The sequence below is a fragment of the Bacillus rossius genome, chromosome 1, assembly GCF_032445375.1.
Source record: "Bacillus rossius redtenbacheri isolate Brsri chromosome 1, Brsri_v3, whole genome shotgun sequence".
Taxonomy (NCBI): domain Eukaryota; kingdom Metazoa; phylum Arthropoda; class Insecta; order Phasmatodea; family Bacillidae; genus Bacillus; species Bacillus rossius.
Window position 1 is genome coordinate 73524307 of NC_086330.1, and position 19470 is coordinate 73543776.

The following is a 19470-nucleotide window of genomic DNA, read 5'->3' on the forward strand; positions in this document are numbered from 1 at the left end:
TATAATGTTTTTATTTTATCAATAATTAATATAATTTATTATGGTGCGTACTAAATTCCTAGCTTACCTAATTTACCTGTTTTGCTTATTTAGTTATTGAGTTTTGTTAATTTTTATTGGTAATGATTTATTGTTACATATTTTTTTTTTGTAATGTATATTTTTCTTTTTAATATTGTTTGTTTTATGTTTGTATACTACATACTTCTTATCTGGTGCAACACACGCACAAAAGTGCACGATTGGAGGCAACTGCTACCATTCTTGCCTTCCTGAAAGAGCAGACGCCTCTGCTATTCTTTCTGCATCGCTTTGTTGGCAAGCCACATGGTTTTTCCGTTCGCCGGTGTCATGCTATTAGACAGATTTAGCTGATATCAACATACTGTAATATAAGAGTAATTAATAAACTGCATTTCTGAACTCATTCCAGACATGTTCCATCACTCCATGGGAACGGGAAGAGTTAGCTGGTGTGGTAAGTCTGATGTGATACTTTAGTGGACATGAGACCATTGACGGCAGTCCCGCAGCAGTCCCTGTGGCATGCTGTGTTGCGTGCGTGCGAGGTCACTCCTGTCAGTTGCCGGCACAACATCGAAGACAATGGATGGCCTCTCGTGTGTGCATGTGTGTGTGTTAGAAGAAGTAGAAGAAGTCTGTACCGGTATATCGGAAATTACGAATCATCTCATCCAGAGATATCACCAATTCTCATGCTTTTTGGTACTCTCCATGGATCGCATTAAGTTAACATCCCCAACCCACTAGAAGCTTATCACTTCTTGACTATGCTCCGGTACACGTCAAGGTGTACGGGATCTTGAGAGCCCATGTAACAGCCAGTGCACTTAAATTCGTAGCGTTCTAGTTTTTGAAGGGGGAGGGGGGTTTGTCAACATACTTTCCTTAAGTAAGTAGCGAATCTTATCAGCCATGTGGGCGACGTCAGACCCTGAGACAAGAGTTGAGCCTGGTCTATATACCCTGAAAATAACATGAGTGGCACCCTTAAAATGCTCTGCACTAAAAATTTAAATGATGTATGGCCTTTTTGTTTAAACATCACCAAAATATTTAACCCCATTAAGTAATTTTCTGTTTGCTGAAAAAAACAAGCATTTACTCCAATTGCTCAATATGGTTTAGGGATTGACTCAGTGTATAATTGAGAGTAAGGTCATGGGCACATGGGCATGGTGGCACCCTAGTCCTAAGCCAAGGCAGGGGGGTGTTGTGCGCAGGGGGCTGGAAGGAGTGCGGCGGCGGAAGCACAAGCGACTCCAGTTCTACCGCAAGCTGGAGCAGCAGCGCGAGGCGGAGAAGGACCGCTGGCAGGCCTTCCTGCACGGCAACCAGGTATGTGACTGGCTCCCAGCCCCTGTTCAGTCCTCAGGTAAGCTGATCCAGATAACAAAGTTTTTTCTTTTAAATAATTGACTACCCAGTGATACGCACACGCAAAAACACTCACAAATAAGTACGTGTCGTGCTGATTCTGCCAAATACATAGAACTGTCAGAAACCGAAGTATGTTATTACTCCCATCACTCTTTTAATTAGTCTAAAACTAAAATGACCTGTGGTCATCAATTAAAAATTACACTTTTAACTGGTGAGTGTTTGTAACTTCGTGCATTATCACTGCAGAGAACATGAGCTGTGTACCATTGTGCATTCAAATAGTAGGGCTGGCTACCAATTAATTTTACTTGGACATAATTTTGGCTATGAGAGTTTTTAACAACTTGTGATTTTTAACATTGATGTACAACAGATAAGCAGTAATTAGGACTGTTGGGAGAAACTAAGTGCCTGGGACCAAATAATGTTGCCACGCCAGGTCTCCCTCCATTACTTACTGTAGAAATTTTCAAAAAAACACAATGTAAAAAACTTAACATTTAAGTGGCATTACTGTAAATGTAATTTGTGCAAATTGCATAGCTTGCAATGAATTATTTCAGCTAAAGAATTGCAATGTGTTCCAACTCTTGGGGTAAAGGCATGATTTAAAAACAATAATCTGGAAACTCAACCAGGTCCTCTTTGCTCTACGGTGCCGGAAATAATATATAAAAAATTCTTAGTCTTGGTGTCAGATTGTAAAAAAAAGTGTATGTTTGCAAGTGTGTCGTAGGTAACCATGATTTAATTCCATGAAAATCTATTGATTTCATGAGCAGCAAGTATGCATAAACTGCTGTAGACAGTAACCTCTTCTCACCACCGTAATTCAGTTGGTGCTCTTTAAGCTGGTATTCTTGGGTTCGGTACTTGTGTAGCCCAGCACTATAAAACTGGTTTTGGACTTGTTCGGGTGGGTTCGGTACACCTATCCCTCACTTATCACGACTAATTCATTCCTAAAAATGCTCGTGTTATTCGAAATTGCATATTCTGAAGCATTAGTTTTCATAAATAGCAAGGTTAATTTATTAAATGTGTTCCAAAATTGTGTAGTAAAATACATATACTTCACATAATATAAATGCGTAGAATAACACTCAACTATAAATATGTCACACCAATAATCTTTATATGACTTCCATCACTCTTTGTATGATAAATACGACACCGCGTAACGTTAGATACGTGGTTATGTACTTTATCGTCAGTCGGCTGGCTGACTTGCCCGCCCGGGCGTGATCTTCAACTCATATCGCGCACCTTTCCAAACCATCTTTTACTGACAGTGAAACCGATATTACTGTCCAAATAATTACATTTTATTTTTCAAAAATTAAAATGCTTATTTGCATACCACCACCTGGTTCACACCAATTCTGTCAGGCCAATGATTATTTTTTTCATTGCAACATTCATTATAAACCTTTTCCATGTGAATCATCTGTTAATTTCTGTTCCAGTATCTAATGTCAAATATATTCCTGCTAGTACAACCAACAGCTTTATAAACTTTTGATAAGAGTCCTTATTTCGTACAATTGTGCGCACAGTTGATGTGATTAAAACTAAAGTGCGACCAACATAAGCGCAGCCTTCATGACAATGTGCCCACTGTAAGACTTGAGTTTTGTCTCAAATACTTGATCACGATGCATTATAAGTTTTCAAGCACGTACAGTTACCGGCAGCTGAATGGGCAGACGTTGATTTTGTTTGAGTGAATTTCCTGCCACTGGTGAGACTGAGTTCAAGGCCCGGTTTGTTGCCAGGCGTAAAGGATACGGCACGGTGGCATACGCGCGGACGTAAAAACATTTGGTCTTTTACACTCCATAGTCACAATTTAACTGGCCATAGCTGATGTTTGTACAACAGCCGATAGCGTAGACAGACCTACGCACGCATCTTGTGCCGTGTATTAGGGATTTAGGCACGTTATTTAAAATTTTGTAAGCTTAAATATTTTTGGAAATATTTTTTTTTCTCTCATCTTATTTTCTTTACGGCCAGGCCCTCAGCCTCTGTTCTCAGAGGCGAGCTGATTTTCTTTCCCAGCCTCATGCTAGGCTAGCATTCTGGCTAATATTTCTCCCACCTCCAGGCACGTCGGGGACTGGTAACTTTATTTCTTCGTGTGACCTCTTTTGCCTAGAGCAGCTTGTGAAGCAGTGTTGAGCCCTGCTAACTCTGTCACGAATCGGTATAAGGTTCACTAGCAGCAAGACACGACAGGAGGATCCCGTGGGCCTTGCGTCCCACAGACCATGCGTTTTTTGAAGCCATCCCCCTCCTGCTCACCCACCCTTACTTCTCAGAAGAGAAGCCAGGAGCGACGACCGCACGGGTACGTTAACCGAAGTCAAGGCCATCTCAGGCTTGACAGCCGCAGTTACGATTCTGGACTTTAACGACATCTAGTGACGGCTGTCATCACTAACGCCACTTGTGGGCGTCGGCAGCGCCGACACCAGCGCTCGCGCGGAGGTAACGACAACCTCTCTCCCCCTTATGTCTCAGGCCGCTAGGTGGCACCACTGGTTACTCCATTACCCCCTAGCTTGACACTCTCGTCGGTCACTAGTCAATTTATTAGTACTTCTTCTCGCCACCAAAAGATAGCGCCTCAGTCGCGCAGTCACTCCAGTAAGATCTAATTTTTTTATGCCGGACACCTTCGGGTGGGCTCGGTAATTTTCGGCTCAGAGCCTACCCCCTCTCCCATTCTCTAGAGACCCTGCGCTTATGATATTCTGGTGATATCCTGCTCTGAACTTCGGTGCGCGCCTCCTGACTGACTGGTACAGTTTGTAATTGCGATCTTCGGCGAATCATCGACATCGCATTGTATATTATGTAGTCTTTTCAGACTAGAGGGATGAAGTCCCTATCTAAAATTAATATTAACCAGTTAGTAGTTTAGTTGAAAGTAGAGAACCTTAGTTTTTTTAAATTATATATACTTATTTTTTTTAATTATAATGACTTCCGTGTCTACCGCGAATCGTGGTTCGGGTTTTCGGAGACGAGACGCCCTCTCCTGAGCGCCAGGACCAACACCCTGTTTTGGTAAATCTTGACGTCATCCCCCCCCCCCCCCCCCCCCCTTTATTTCCCTATATTGGCCTTTTGCGCCATTTAAGTATACTATCTGGAAACAGGTCTAATTCTTTGGAATTTGGACCTCTGTTTCAGACAGGGTTCCAAGTTTGGGGCAGCCAAAATCCTCTGCCAGAACCTCTGGAGTCGGTTCCTGAGCAGAACCCACCACCTTTAGGCCAACTACCTCGATCACCGTCTACCTACAGCCCCGGGTGATACCCGCATAATTCTATTATTCTATTCACGAACTCAAAAAAAAAATAGTGTAACCCAGTTAAGACAGTGGACAGTAAAAGCAGTTCGAGGAGAAGAAATTTATATTATGTTTTGCAAGGACTATATGTACAACCTTTAAAGTTACCAATGTTGATTTAATTCCTGTTTATTAAATATTGTAATTTTTGTTAAGCATTCAGGGCCGGCCCGATAGTAAATAAGTTCAATTAATATAATAAGAGTAATTGTGAGGAATTTTAATAAGATCACTTATCAATGAAAAACAGATGTTACTAAGGAAAATTTAATCTATAAAAAAGAAAGAACAATGATTAATAAAATAAGGAAGTCTATAGACGTAACAGTTATTTTTATTTATTTACTATATAATAACGATCCTTTTTCTCCCAAGTGTTCGTAGGGAGTCTCTAAATTTTCTTTGTTTACTCCTAGTGTCGCCTCTGTTGTTGACTTTTATCGCTATCAATTGAGGGCCCCAGTATTCAGAGTTTCCAAATCTTTTATCTAATTACTTAATTATTCTTTAAGACACTTGGGGTATTACAATCTCTTCCCCCCTTGTTTGGCTAACTGTATCCCACAGCACATCTGTTGTTTACAGAAGTTGAAACAGACTTTGTGGTATTGTGCTCAAATAAAGAAATAAATAAATAAATAAATAAATATCACACACACACACACATATATATTTTTCCTGCCGAGATTTTGTGCTAACTGAAATTTACAGATGTGCTATTCAAGACTGGGGCAGTAATTTCACATCATGCTAAATGAATCCGCACAATCTGAAGACGTGCTAAGTGAGGGATAGGTGTAGTTTAGTCGTGCACTATCAACCACTGGTTTGGACTGTTAGGGTGGGTTAGGTACTTGTGTAGTTCAGCACCATCAAGCCACTGTTTTGGACTTCTTGGGCAGTTATTGACCTGGACCACCAGCCATAACTCTGTTGTTTATAATCTGTGATTTTTTTTTTTTGAAGAAGAAATCCTAATCACGTATACTTGAAATTAATGACTTTTGAAATAACTTATGATTATATTCTTGATATAGAACTTACCTTATAACTTGTTTTAAATATTGCTGTACAGTATAATAAATTTTCTTTGCCATTCACAACAGAACTTGTTATGGCTGTGGTCCCCAAATCGCTGGATTTAAGACTTTTTCTGATTTGCTTGCATTATCACTATTCTGAAGTTAAGTTTATTATGTTCCGAGAATAAAATATATGGCTTCAAGCTTTACCCCCTTCGTTGTTGACGTGAGATTTGAGTGTGTAACGAACAAATGATGTGTGTTACAGGCAGTTAAAAAGATGACTACCAAGAGCATCTTCGCGTCTCCGGAGACAGAGTCTGGCCGTGTGGGTATCGGCACGTGCGGCCATAGCGGCCGCCCAATGACGGAATACCACACTTGCGACAAGCCTCTCAAGAGGATGTGACTCCAGTGTTTATGGTGACTGCTTTGCTTTGAGTTGTTAAATTGACATAATATTCACCACCGAGTATTAGAAATGTTTTGCCAAAGATTGTTACAAAAAAAATTGTTGCATCTCAGTTAAGAGTTATTCCAAATGTGGTGATAAAAAATGTTTTGGTATATTTATGCATGTAATGACTTGCTTGTAAACTTTATAATCACAGCACATGAAAGACAAGTTGCTGTGGTGTAAACTCGAATGAGAAAACTGTGGAAAAGAAAGCCTTGATTGTTGGGAAGCCTTCATTTCACAGACGAGAGAACCACACCCGGAGTTCCCCAAAGTTCATGCTCACTTTTTTTTTTCCATTCTATCTCATTGTATAAACCGGTGTGGCATTAAATTTTGCGGTCGATTAGGATAGGTTAGCTACATTATAAATACTTTAAAACATTGTGGATGGTTGGTTATATTAGGTTAGTATAGCTACATTCAAAATACTGTAAAATCATTTTATGGTTGCTTAGCAAATAACTTTTTAATATGTAGCTATCCAGGGCTAGGAAACCGTTCACATGATTTCACAGTATCTTTAATGTAGGTATCCTAACCAAATCAACCATCCACAATGTTTTAAAGTATTTATAATGTAGCTAACCTAACCTACCGTATTTACTCGTGTATAGCGCGCACCACGATTTTTGCAACAAATTCCAAAGAAAAAAAATAATTTTTTCCCGTAAATAAATTTTACTAACATTTTGTGGTACCTGTTAAGTAATTACTTATGAAACAAATGATAATTTAAATTGATGTGTGGTGATGCGTCAGGAAAATACTTAAACTCTTACTGTATAGACGGAACATAATGAAGCGCTGTATCGTCACAACTGGTATGGGAGGGAGGGAGGGAGGCAGGCAGGCAGGCAGGCAGGCAGGCAGGCAGGCAGGCAGGCAGGCAGGCAGGCAGGCAGGCAGGCAGGCAGGCAGGCAGGGGACGCGGAGGACTAGATGACTCACCGGTAACAGCTGCGACGAGGAAGCGAAGGAAGTGGGAGGGGGAATGGTGACAACATTCTCTCTCTCTTTTTTATTTTACTAGCTGCGCTGGCTTTCTGTAGAGGGGGAGGTTTAAAAATAAACAAGATACGTGTGAGCTTGCGTGTGTGTGTGTGTGTGTGCTGTGAGCGTGTGTGTGTGTGTGTGTGTGTGCGTGTGCTGTGAGCGTGTGTGTGTGCTGTGAGCGTGTGTGTGTGTGTGTGTGTGTGCGAGAGACCAGGTTGTGTGTGTGTGAAAGAGAGGCCTTGTTGCTTGTGTGTATGTGTGGGGGCTGGCAGAAACGTCACCCGTCAATTAACAACTTCCACTCCTCCCCGCCACACCCCCTCACTTTTTTTTTCCGTGTATAGCCCGCATCCTTATTTTTTTTCCTTTACTTGAGGGGAAAAAAGGGCGCGCTATACACGAGTATATACGGTAATTGACCATTAGTTATGAGTTACAATGAACCAAAAAAAAACATGCAGGTGCACAATCTGGAATTTGGCTCTCTCGTCTGTAAAAAAAAAAAAAGGCTTCCCTTGATTGTTGGTGGGTGCAACCAGCCTATTTAATTTATTAAAACTTTGGCCACCATAATTTTACAATGATAAATACCGTATTTATCCGCAGAAGGGGCACGCCCCTGTGTATGGGTCCCATATTTAATTAATGTGAGGTGGCCAAACTCTCTCCCCCCTTATTCAATTTACGAAGCCTCTAATTTCTAAACTAACAATATGACATAACTTGCACAAGAGGATAGAGGTGGATTGAGTTTGTCCACAAACATGTCTAAAGTTAATTGACTGTTATGGCACATCTGGTATTAGCCATAACAGGAAAATAAATTTAAAAAATACTAATTTAAAGTGAGAAACTTTGTATGAGGTACCACTGTACTTATATAACAAGTTGTATATAATGTTAAGTACTTATGTTACTGCTGCACAAAGGATCTGGATTCTATGCCTGCTTGTAGTGTTAATAAAGTTTTAGCAAAAAATTAGCATGTCAATACGCTGTAATAATTTCCTTTCCCTTTACTCATATCTGGGCTTATAGAATGAAATGACTAGCTTCAGCCTTCCCCCCCCCCCCCCCTCACAATTACAACCTTCATGGCCTTATTGTTTGCTAAAAATGTATTTTCTTGTTTTTATTACTGAAAAGTTGACCACATTTAGTTTGTTCTCCCTACTTAAGTCTTTTTGAAAAAAATCATGCAATAAAACTCGACACATCTGGAGGAAGCTTGTGTTCATTCTTATTCAGTTCAAATACATACATGCAATTCCTAACTCATACAACGACACTGTAAAAAAGTCACAAAAATAATCTGGAAAACAAAATGATTCACTGTGATATAAAAAACTTAATACAAAATGAATTTAACTTACTAAATCACTGCAATATTTTTATACATATAAACTAATTCTATATCATTATCTTGTGCTTAACAAATCACAAAGTTCTCACTCTGGTAATATGGTAGTTTGTAACAAAGTTCATTACCATTTGGTTCTCACTCTGGTAATATGGTAGTTTGTAACAAAGTTTATTACCATTTGCTGCCATTAATCGATACTAATTAAAAATATGTTAATTTTTTTTGCTATTAGACACTAAATGCCCTGTAACATTAACATGAACAGAAGGGAAAAAAATCAGTTGCAGAATAATTCAAATTTTGTGTTAAACATTCCTGTGAGACCTGAACTGTCAAAATGTGACAGGTCCTTCAATCCTGCATTTCTATGCAAAGCACACAAAAATGCAGATAGAATACAAAAACAAAACAGTGCACACAATGAGCTTGTGCAAAGAGCAAGCATTAGCTTCCTCCAATAAGGCTCTAGCACAACGCTGCCTCTGTGGGAACAGCTATGAACCAAGTCTACATGGTAACTAACTTAGTATGGTAAGCTTTTATACATCAAACTTTTATGTGCTTATCATCACATCTTGTACTGCACCAATACAATGTTCCCAATTACATTCTATTCATGTAAAAAACCAAAAGTCGAAGGTTCTATCCATACTGCTAGTAATATAGCCCTTGAAAACAGCCCCTCATTACAATGCCCTTCAGCAGCTGCACATCAGCACTACCTAACTTGCCTGGGCCTCAGCTAATTTGCTGATTTATAAGGGTGCACAAAGTTTCGGAAAGTAGCGTTAATTGAAGACTTTTTCTGACTTCATCTTAAGGAAAATGAAACCAAAATTCTCTATCCCTTTCAGCTATAAATAGGTGTCCAATAATTCCCACCTTATTGTTCCCGGACTGTCAACATACAATTTCTACACAATTGTAGCACAATTTTTGATTGTTTTGCCACAGTACATGATGCACAATGTATGGAATACATAGGGCTGAACATTTACAAGGCTGTAAACTATTTAAGATACGTATTTGTATTGTAGAGACAGTGTGCAAGGGTAAACCCTGTCCATCCTTGCAGACTCTTTTTAAATATAGCTTATGGGCTCATGTTACTTTGGTGAAGAGGCAACGCTGCACTGTTGAACCCTTTTTATTTTCCTGGTAAGTTTATAGTCAAGTACACACAGTGACATGTAAGAATGGTTCTTTACAGTTCCACACACATGGGTGTGCTTGAGAGAGAAGTGGGGGGAAACATTTAACACACACACTATGCCTCTCTGTCAAGCTTCCAGCCATATATTAAGTATAAAAAAACATAATTATTTGAAATAATGAACTTAAGTTTAAGATTTTACAGTGATATAGTACATAAACAAAACTTTGAAAAAGTTGTTTATGTTTTAATATTATATAATGTATGGACTAATTTGAACATCTTGACAGTTTCCATCAAACCTTAGTTACGTATAAAATTTTTTTAACTTATATTATTTGTAAGTCATAAAATTAATTGAGTATAATAGCTGAAAGCTGGCAGTGAAATTTTTAGGCCCAACAGATTCTCATAAGCACTCTTAGCACATAAGAGACTAGAATGAGATGTATGTACATCTCTTACTTTTGCTTAAATTTCAAGATTTCTAATTGGTACAACTTTTTTTTTTTACAGAAGTAATTTTACGTGTGTTTGGCTGGTCTAATGAATGGTGTTTCTACAAACTGGTGGTTACAAAAAAAAAAGTTTCCTATAACAAAACAGAGACAGATCTAGGGAGGGCATCCTGCCCCGGAGCTGTTGGAGGGGGCAAAGGATGGCTAGCAGATTTCTACTACACCGCAGAAAGTTTATAATTAAAGGCAAATAGAACCACACAATAAATAATATTTCAATTTTGCTAATTATTAATATCATGTTTTCAATTGTGATCTTTATTACTCATGTTTCTATTGAGTTTGCACATGCATTCTTGCGTAGAGGTTGTGACAAAAAAACATTCACTGTAACACTGGTAAGTACTTTGTGTTTGGTCGAATTTAACTTAAAATTTTACATAATATGTACATTGGTGGAAAACAAAAATCATCCCTGGTATGTTAATACTTTTTTTGTGGGGGAAGAGGGAATCACAAATTTTGCCCAGGGTGAAGGAAAGCCATGTAGATCCGTCCCTGCAACAAAACTACACCCACAATGATACATACAAATACTGCTTTGAGAAAACATTGTCATTGTGCTGAAATCCACCAACACACTATGTTTGTTAATCAACTAGCATAGCTTAATAGTGAAGTTTTAAAGTGACTCTCCTCTCTCAAACTGTGTGCTTAATGCAACTACAGTTTTTTAACATGTTGAATAATGGCCTACTAATATATACAGTAGTAGTAGTCAAGAAGCCATCTCAGCAGTTTGTTGTTCAACCATTCTCTATCTTTGCAATTAGTCTGTATACCTCATACAAAATGCCTCGGTTTAAGTCTGAGATTGCCAGAAATTAAATAAAACATGAGAATAAAAAAACATTTGCCACATTGTTAACCAAATAAAAACACATAGAAATTTACTATCGATTGGCTTAAGAAAATAAAGACCACTGAAAATTGAGTGATATAACACAGTCCTGGAACTAAAAATTATAATGGAAAGACTATAAAAGATTAAAACATTGATATGATACCAAATCTACAGTAGCTTTTTAGTATCTATGCTTAATTTGTTTGTGTTTGGTACGAGACATTCAATTAGCTCTGCTCATGACAGTTCAATGTAATTTCATCCACAACTGCATTTTTGACATTGTTTCCCTCTCTGAAACACATTCACAAGTACATACAAGAAAACATTTTCAACAAGACTGATTATACTAAGGCAAACCTACAATGAATCCATCTGTGCAGCTGGTAACAATATTTGAATTAGCAAGTGCATCAATGATGTAAAAATGTGTTTTTCTTTCTAACTGCATTAACAAAGCAATGCAAAAATTATGCACATCAGATTTCATCGCTACATAAGTTAAGAAAATAATCATGCTCAAGACCAGTGCTGTAATAGTGAGTTCTCTTAATAGAATTAGCAGAAATTAATAGAAATTACCAGAAAAATTATGAAAGAAATATCCATTGTTTAAGCTAAACTATAATGAAAATCAGTTTACAAAAGCCATTTATTTCACAGAATTTTTCTGTGAAAATTGTCCAATTCTAGGTAAATGAGGTACTGTACTGCATTTTCAGCAATCCTATGAATACTGTAAGGGCATAAGATTTTTCTCTTCCCCCCCCCCCCCCTCCCCCCCAATTTACAATGCTACAAACAATGTACAAACCTTAAAATGCAAATTTAATTCAGATTGAAAAAGTCTTTGTGTTTTTAAATTAGTACTTTGTTACAGAAGTTATACTGTCGGATTCCTCTAGTTTTGCTTGAGAGTTTAATCTGCCATTGAAGTGTGTGATTTTGTTAGCATATGGTTGCTCTCGAACCAGCTCAACTCAAGAGTTGTGAAACCAGTGTGTGGTGGGGGCCTTTTAAATAGTTATTCTGGCAAGATCTAGAAAATTTTATGAATTTAAGTCCTAGACAGAGAACAAAAGACTGTTTAGTCCTATTTCTTTTCTATTCATCATCATCATCTCATTAAAAACACCCTTAACAGTATTTTTTAAATTGGGTCGGGCTGTTGGTACACACTGCAATTGGTTTGATGTGCAACGTCTATATCAGCGAGTCTCTCAGTGTAAGGGATTGAAATAAAAACGAGACATTGACTGCGTACTAAAACATGAGTGGGTGCTATCTTCACTCGATGTGTTCATTGGAACAGGTACAAAAGCGGTAGAGGTGCTCGCGGAGTCAGTGTCATTCACACAGTATGCCGTGGCAGATTTGCGATGCTCCCGAAACAAGTTTCGCTTGCTCGGCACCGGACATTGGGATACCTGTGCGTGGCCCATAGCCTCCTCTTTCCAATGATAGGCGTGATTTATATTTTCGGCTGGCTCTTGCACAGGCCGAGGCTGACATTGTTTTAATACTCTTTTATAGGCTTACTTTACGTTTACTCATATAAATATCGTCCAAAATACACTATTATTGGCTTAAATAGAATGAGTGATCTAAATAAACTCTATACACACACACGAATCACTGCGCTATCACGCCTGAGTCTTGAGTTACACTGAATAGAAAGAAGTGAGAGTGCCGGTTCCCCTTGCCCACCAGCCCGCCTGCCCATGACACAAACTAAAGGTTGTATCAGTGAGCTGTCTATGCATGTTAAATAATGATACCGCACTTATGTCTCTAAAACTAACAGGGACTTATTAAGACAAGACTATATAGAACTTTTCTTACGGTTAAAAATTTCTGTTCTGATACCCGTATGTTTTGGTGTGATTTTAAAGATGTTTCACGTCAAAAATATTTAAGAGCTTTTTTAAAACTACAGTAATACCTCAACTTACGCTACCCAGTCATGGAAACAATGCTATAATTATCAAGTAAATGTGAAAAATTGTCCTGGTGATAGAACATGGTACGTTTCAAGCTAAGCTGATTTTCGAGAGATTAAAATAAGCAGGGGAGGTGGCTAAAAGATGACATGTTTAAAGCTAGTAATGGTTGGTTCAGCAGATTCAAAAGTCGCTGTAATTGGCACAGCATTGCAGAAAGTGAAGAGGCTGCGTGTGTCTATCCAGAGAAACTCAAAACTATGATAAAATAATGTGGCTATACCAGCCAAACCATATTAAATGTGATGAGACTGGCCTGTTCTGGAAGATGATGCCTAGAACTTTTATCACACGTGAAGAGAAAACCTTTCCAGGTTTTAAGGTCGCTAAAGATTAAATAACAGTGATGGTTGGTGCGAATGCAGCTGGTGATTTCAGGTTAAACTGCCCTTAGTTTATCACTCAGAAAAGCCAAGAGCATTCAAAAATAAATCTAAAGCTAGCTTGCCCAGTTTGGAAGTTGAATAATAAAGCTTGGATAACAACTTTCCTTTTTTGAGGACTGGTTTGGTAATTACTTCATACCCAAGTAAAACATTTTTGCCAATCTAAACAAATCACATTTTAAATGATGCTATTAATCGATAATGCACCAGGTCATCCTCCAGCTACTTTAACTAATTTCGACCAATGCGTGAAAGTTGTATTTTTGCCACCAAATAAAACCAGCTTGCTTAACCCAATGAACTATGGAGTCAATACATTCAAAGCTTAATATGTGAGGAGATCATCTGTGCATCTGCATCAAGCTGAGACACAATAATGAGCTCTCTGTTTCAGTTTAATTGAAAAAGGTTTACTAATTTTGGAAATCACAGACCCCAATGAAGAGTGCATTTCTGCTACAAAACAAGCAATGAAAAATATTGTTAACGTACTACAAGGAAACTTTGCACGAGAAGATAATGTCTTCGATCGGCCAGATGACTATTAGATTTTATGAAGCCATCTACATCAAATTAACGTTGGTGTACATTTCTGCAATTCATAATATAATTTGTTGTACTTTCTAAGATTTTATTAAACTTTATTTATAAATTATTGTTTTTTTTTAGTTTCTGATCCCAATCAAACATAATTTGTATGTATGTATTTATATGAAAAATTGTACCCTGACTTCAATGTGAATTTGACATACACGGTTATCGCTCAGTCCCGCCTAGCGCGTAAGTTCAGGATATTACTGTATACTTAAACTCTTATTGTAACTGTAATTAGTGTTAAACTCATACCAGCATCCAATATTATTCTTTCAGATAAAAAAAAGATACAATTTTGACATACGGTTTTAAGTAGTACTTGTGTAAAATAAAATGCATTGCAACACTAGTCAGTAACCTCCAGCTATGTTGTGTGTATTTATGAAACTACTGTGCATTATGTTGCACATTACTTTCATGATTAAAATGTTTATTTTATTGTTACTAAGTACAAATGGTGCAGCTATGAGTGCGAAGATAACAGGCATTACACTTCAGATACAGATGATAAATTCCTAAGACGGAAGTGCCGCTACAATAACACTCAATGATTTATTGTTTGTAATCCACTGTTAAACCATCAGACTTCAGACTAAAACACCACTTACGTAAATACACAGAAGCACTTTAATTATTTTATTTTGTATCTTTGACTAGGGTCCCCTAGGCCTTACATGGAACCTGTAGTGCAACACTAAAAAGAACCCCGTTATGTTTCCAGTGGAAATTCTTTCTGACTTCCAAATGTATTAAGTAAATCTAACACTGTTCAGCATTTTTATTAATATATAAAACAATGAGTTCTTCAAAAGATTAACAGGGTTCTACTTCAAATTGAAAAGTCTAAAATACTTTATCTAAATAGAGCCTTTTCTACAGTTATTTCACAATTCTTTAGGTACAATACATTCGAGATTTGGAATTTTCCAAATACTACAAGTAACTATCAAAATTCAGATATTTCACAAAACAAAAAGGTATATTTTACCAGCTCATAATTGTTCTTTCACATAAAGAAGTAGTAAAACCAAATTCTAAAAAATTAAATAACTTATATTTATATAGCAGTTATGGTGCATATTTACCATAAAACGGTGTTCCTCCAGGAGACAAGTTACTTGCACAGCAAATAGTAATTTAATTTTCAAGTAAAATCAAATAATTTTAAAAAAATTAAGCAACTTTTTTTTATTATTATTATTTGATTAACATTTATAGTGGTTCGTCCATAATTTTTTCTCAGTAGGTTGAAATATATTACTATAATAATAATTTAAATGTCACAATCACTACTAGCTGCTTTTTCAAGAAACTGGTTACTTTAGCTTGAAAGAAATATTTAGTGGAAACAAGTCTTTAAAGAGTTTACCTACACACATAAAATCACAACTATGGGAACAAAATTAGTCTACTCTTCACTTAAGTACAAAATATAATAAGCAGCCATATTATTGATGCTAAAGGGGAAAAAATTCAGAAAAATTAAAATTAACTTGGTGACTACATAAATAATTCTATATTATGAGATATTAAATAGGAGGACAAAAATGAAAACTGTTTTTAAAATTAAATGCTTAAGTTTAAAACAACTTTGATATTCCTGACGAACCTATGTCACTGGGGCTTCAAAAAACACAACCAGCATCTCAAACTACAAGGCTCACCAAATTTAAATGACAAAGTAAATTCATGTAGTTGCACTTAATAGGGCATGAAACTTTAAAAACATCAAATATGCAACATTACAAAAACTTCTGACATAGTAACATACAGAACTTGGCTGCTCTAAATCATGTCAATCTAGGTAACATTGAAGCAATAATGTAACAGCCAAGAAAATAAATTAAATGGTTCTTCTTTAACCATACACAATATATATATATATAAATAAATACTTAGATATCCATTTTTTAACTTTGCCAGGTTCATTATATCACAGATCCTCACTTTAAACACGCTAGAAAAAGCTGAATGCACAGCTCTCCTTAAATCTAATAATTTTTTTTTTTAAATCAAATGATACAACTCAAAAAGGACATATTTATATGAACATGCCATACGGATTAAATACTTATTAACATGACATCTAAAGCTATAAGACAAGCTAAATAGAGGTGTCCAAAATTTTCAAGTGGGAACGTGATAGATCGTACCCATTAGGCAAGATAGAAATTCTAAAAGCAGTGTTATTATTTAAGCAACAATGTTAAAAGATAATAGTATCTAATTATTTTCTTCTTAACATATGAGAGTGGAAATTGTAAAAAAGTTTTAGGAATGCTGTTGCAGCACACATTTTGACTGGGCAACCAGAAGAGACCTCCTCATTTTTTCTTAAATAAATAAATAATAAAAAATATAATTCCCTCCCCTTTTTTAAGTTTGTGGCGGCCAAAAGGGGTTCGAGAAGAAATAAGTAACGAACTTAATCTAGTCGGGTCTTGCTCCTGGTTTTCCTTAACTGTCATACGAAGTCGAGCTCCTTCTTCCATGTCATCGTCTTCTGGCGCTTCTCAACTTCACGCTCTGCGCATTTCTTCAGCTCCAAGACTATGAATACTGTTGATGTCAGGCCGACCAGGAACACAATATCTGCAAATATCAATTTGGATTATTAGAATAATCTTTTCACCAATGTTAATCATTATTATAGTAGGGAATGCCACAATAGAACATATTTGTGTAAATTAATGTTAAACTCAAATCAAATTTGATACATTTTATTTCATTTTGGTGGCAGAATAATTTGTTTCATCTTTGTAGCTTAAAAAATAACTTGTAATATTTTTACTGTTATCAGCCTACCTAATATTACTTTATACAAGTTATTAAGTGAGCTTAAGGTCTGTTTGAATTATGATCCACTGAACATGCTTAAAAACACCAAAATATAAAATATATTCCTGAAAGTTACTGTTTTTATTCAGTTGTACGAGTACTTGAGCTCCCAACTGAATATACATTATTATGATACCGTAGCTGATTGAGGTTAGCCGATTTAAATAACTAAAATAAATAAAAAAATTTACACCAGTTTAATTATTGTGGTTATTTTTTCACATAAAATTAATCATAGTATACTACAGAAAATATATGATAATTTTATGCTAAATTATGATAAATTTCAATTTTCCATATTGCTAGAATTGTGACTATCTGTTTAACTATAATCCTCTAAATTAGTATATGTATATACTATATAGTTAAAGACCACAGCAAATAATGTTTTCTAATATTACCTGTGACGTGAAGGGCCTCTGTCTGGAACACCATCTGCAGTGGAGGGAAGTACACGACGAGCAGCTGACCAATCACAGACAGCGTCACAGCAACCAGAAACATGCGGTTACTGAACAGGCCAATTGAGAAGATGGACTTTGTCTGAAAGCAACGAAACTCACAGGATAACAGGAGTTGGTTTTCCCATATGCAGATAGTACACGAGACACATCAGTGTGTGAGTTGGTGAGACGAGGAGGGGAAAATCTAAAAATAAACCAGCCAGAGAGAGAGAGAAAGAGAGAGAAAAGTGAGTGAGTGTGTGTGTGTGTGTGTATTGGGGAGGGGGGGGGGGGGGGCATGTTTTAGGCTATGTGGCAGTATTAAGAGATCTCTCTCCCACTCATCGTTGAAATGTCCCTTGAACTGGTACCCTACACAATGTGTACCCTAACAGGTGTTTATGATGCAACAATACACAAAAATTGTTTTTGCTGCTTTCAAATCCATGACATAACTGCAGCCATCGTTGTTATTTGTAAGTCCAGTAAGTCCTCTATTTTCGTCGTACCGATTTACGTCGTTTCGGATTAACGTCGCTAATGTTTAAGTACTCATGTTTCAATATAAGTTGTCGCCGATTCATAATAACGTCGTTTACAATGACCGTAAATCTTTATTTTAACCAAAACACCGTATATAATTCGTTTATAATTCTTTGTTTCCTTCGGTAGTTAATTTATGCTATGTAGCGTAAGCTACACGTTCACCGCCTTATCTTATCATAAATCATGAGGGACGCTTCCTGCTCTCCGCTGCTCTCCGCGCGGTGATGCAATACTCCTGCTCTCCGCTGCTCTCCGCGCGGTGATGCAATACTACCAGCCCGCCCGCTCGGCCACCCACGTATCTCGCACGTAGAAGTGTTATCTACTTCCCGCAACGACACAGCATTTTCTCCTACCCCTTTTCGGCCAACTCCTTGGCACTTCAGTATAGGTGTAAAAGTAACTAAAAAAAGTGTACCCGTATGTATTCTTCGTTACTATAACAATTAGTACTCGTTACTTTCGTATCGTTACTCGTTACTTCTGATACCGCATAACATGCTATGTTATGTAACAGCAACGAATCGAGTCGTATTTCGTACGCGTACAGTATGACGTCGCGTAAATAATAATAAATCGAATATAAACAATTAAAAGTATTTGATAATTAACAGCTTTTGTTAACCAAGAAACAATAAAATCTCGTTAGAGCAGCTTTATTATAATATCTCTTTTAAGATAAGAACAAAAAACGTGAAAATACGCGATAATAAAAAACAAAAACATACATATTTATAATTTTTAAAAAATACTTTCTTACGTTGTTTCTGTTCCAATCTCAAACTTTGTCTACACACACAATACCTTTAATAAACAGTAAAAAACTTGGACGACGAATTTCCAAATTATACTTTTCTTAATAAACAACATCGTTCTTTGTAACGAATAAGCGCGCCCATGCGTAAAACATACGAAAAATGCGAGTAACGAAATGCATTCGTGTGTAACGTTACACACGAATGCATTTCGTTACTCGTTACTAGATGCCGCACCCGTTACTCAGTAACGAATACATACGGTTTGCTACAGCTCTACACTTCAGTCGCTATGATATCATTGAGTTGGCCGGAGTTTTAAACGTGCCGTTGTTAACTTTATCGTGATTAAATGCGTTTGTAGTAGGCCTACAGTATCAGCTCACTGCAATTTATGATTTTTTCTTCATAAGATGTCTTCCAAACGACTATATATCTGTTTTTATATTTCAATCAATAAAGGTAATAAAGCAGCTGGTTAAATAACCATTCTATAAAGCTGAGAAGTACTAGTTGGACTTGTTTCCCACGCTGTCTGTTGTCATTTGCTGATAAAATTGCCCGTTGTCACGTCTGTATGCCAGCGCTTCCGGCCGACCTTGGGCCGTGGTCGGCCGGTGGCATGAAACATGGCTCATTTTGCGTCGTTTCTATTTACGTCGCGGTTTTCAGGAACGTAACCCCGACGTAAACCGAGGACTTACTGTACACATTTTATATTTCTCCAGCCCTTCACTAGTTTACTGGTAATGTGCCTCTTAGATCTTATAAAAGGAACTGACAGTAGCTTGCT

The 19470-nt window shown here is 37.1% G+C and overlaps 2 protein-coding genes across 4 annotated transcripts in view; one reads left to right on the plus strand and one right to left on the minus strand.

The window, feature by feature from the left end:
• LOC134537704 (survival of motor neuron-related-splicing factor 30-like) overlaps positions 1–6394 on the plus strand; it is a 44512-nt gene extending 38118 nt beyond the window's left edge. For both annotated transcript variants that reach the window (XM_063378433.1, XM_063378442.1), the window contains 2 exons: positions 1245–1359; positions 6053–6394. In XM_063378433.1, coding sequence (XP_063234503.1) covers positions 1245–1359; positions 6053–6193 — 256 coding nt within the window. In that variant the 3' untranslated portion in view covers positions 6194–6394. The remainder of the gene's footprint in view (positions 1–1244; positions 1360–6052) is intronic.
• A 2059-nt stretch (positions 6395–8453) lies between these two features.
• LOC134537713 (calcium-transporting ATPase type 2C member 1) overlaps positions 8454–19470 on the minus strand; it is a 104625-nt gene continuing 93608 nt past the window's right edge. For both annotated transcript variants that reach the window (XM_063378455.1, XM_063378465.1), the window contains exons 20-21: positions 17335–17476; positions 8454–16687 (exon numbers count right to left, since the gene is read on the minus strand). In XM_063378455.1, coding sequence (XP_063234525.1) covers positions 16560–16687; positions 17335–17476 — 270 coding nt within the window. In that variant the 3' untranslated portion in view covers positions 8454–16559. The remainder of the gene's footprint in view (positions 16688–17334; positions 17477–19470) is intronic.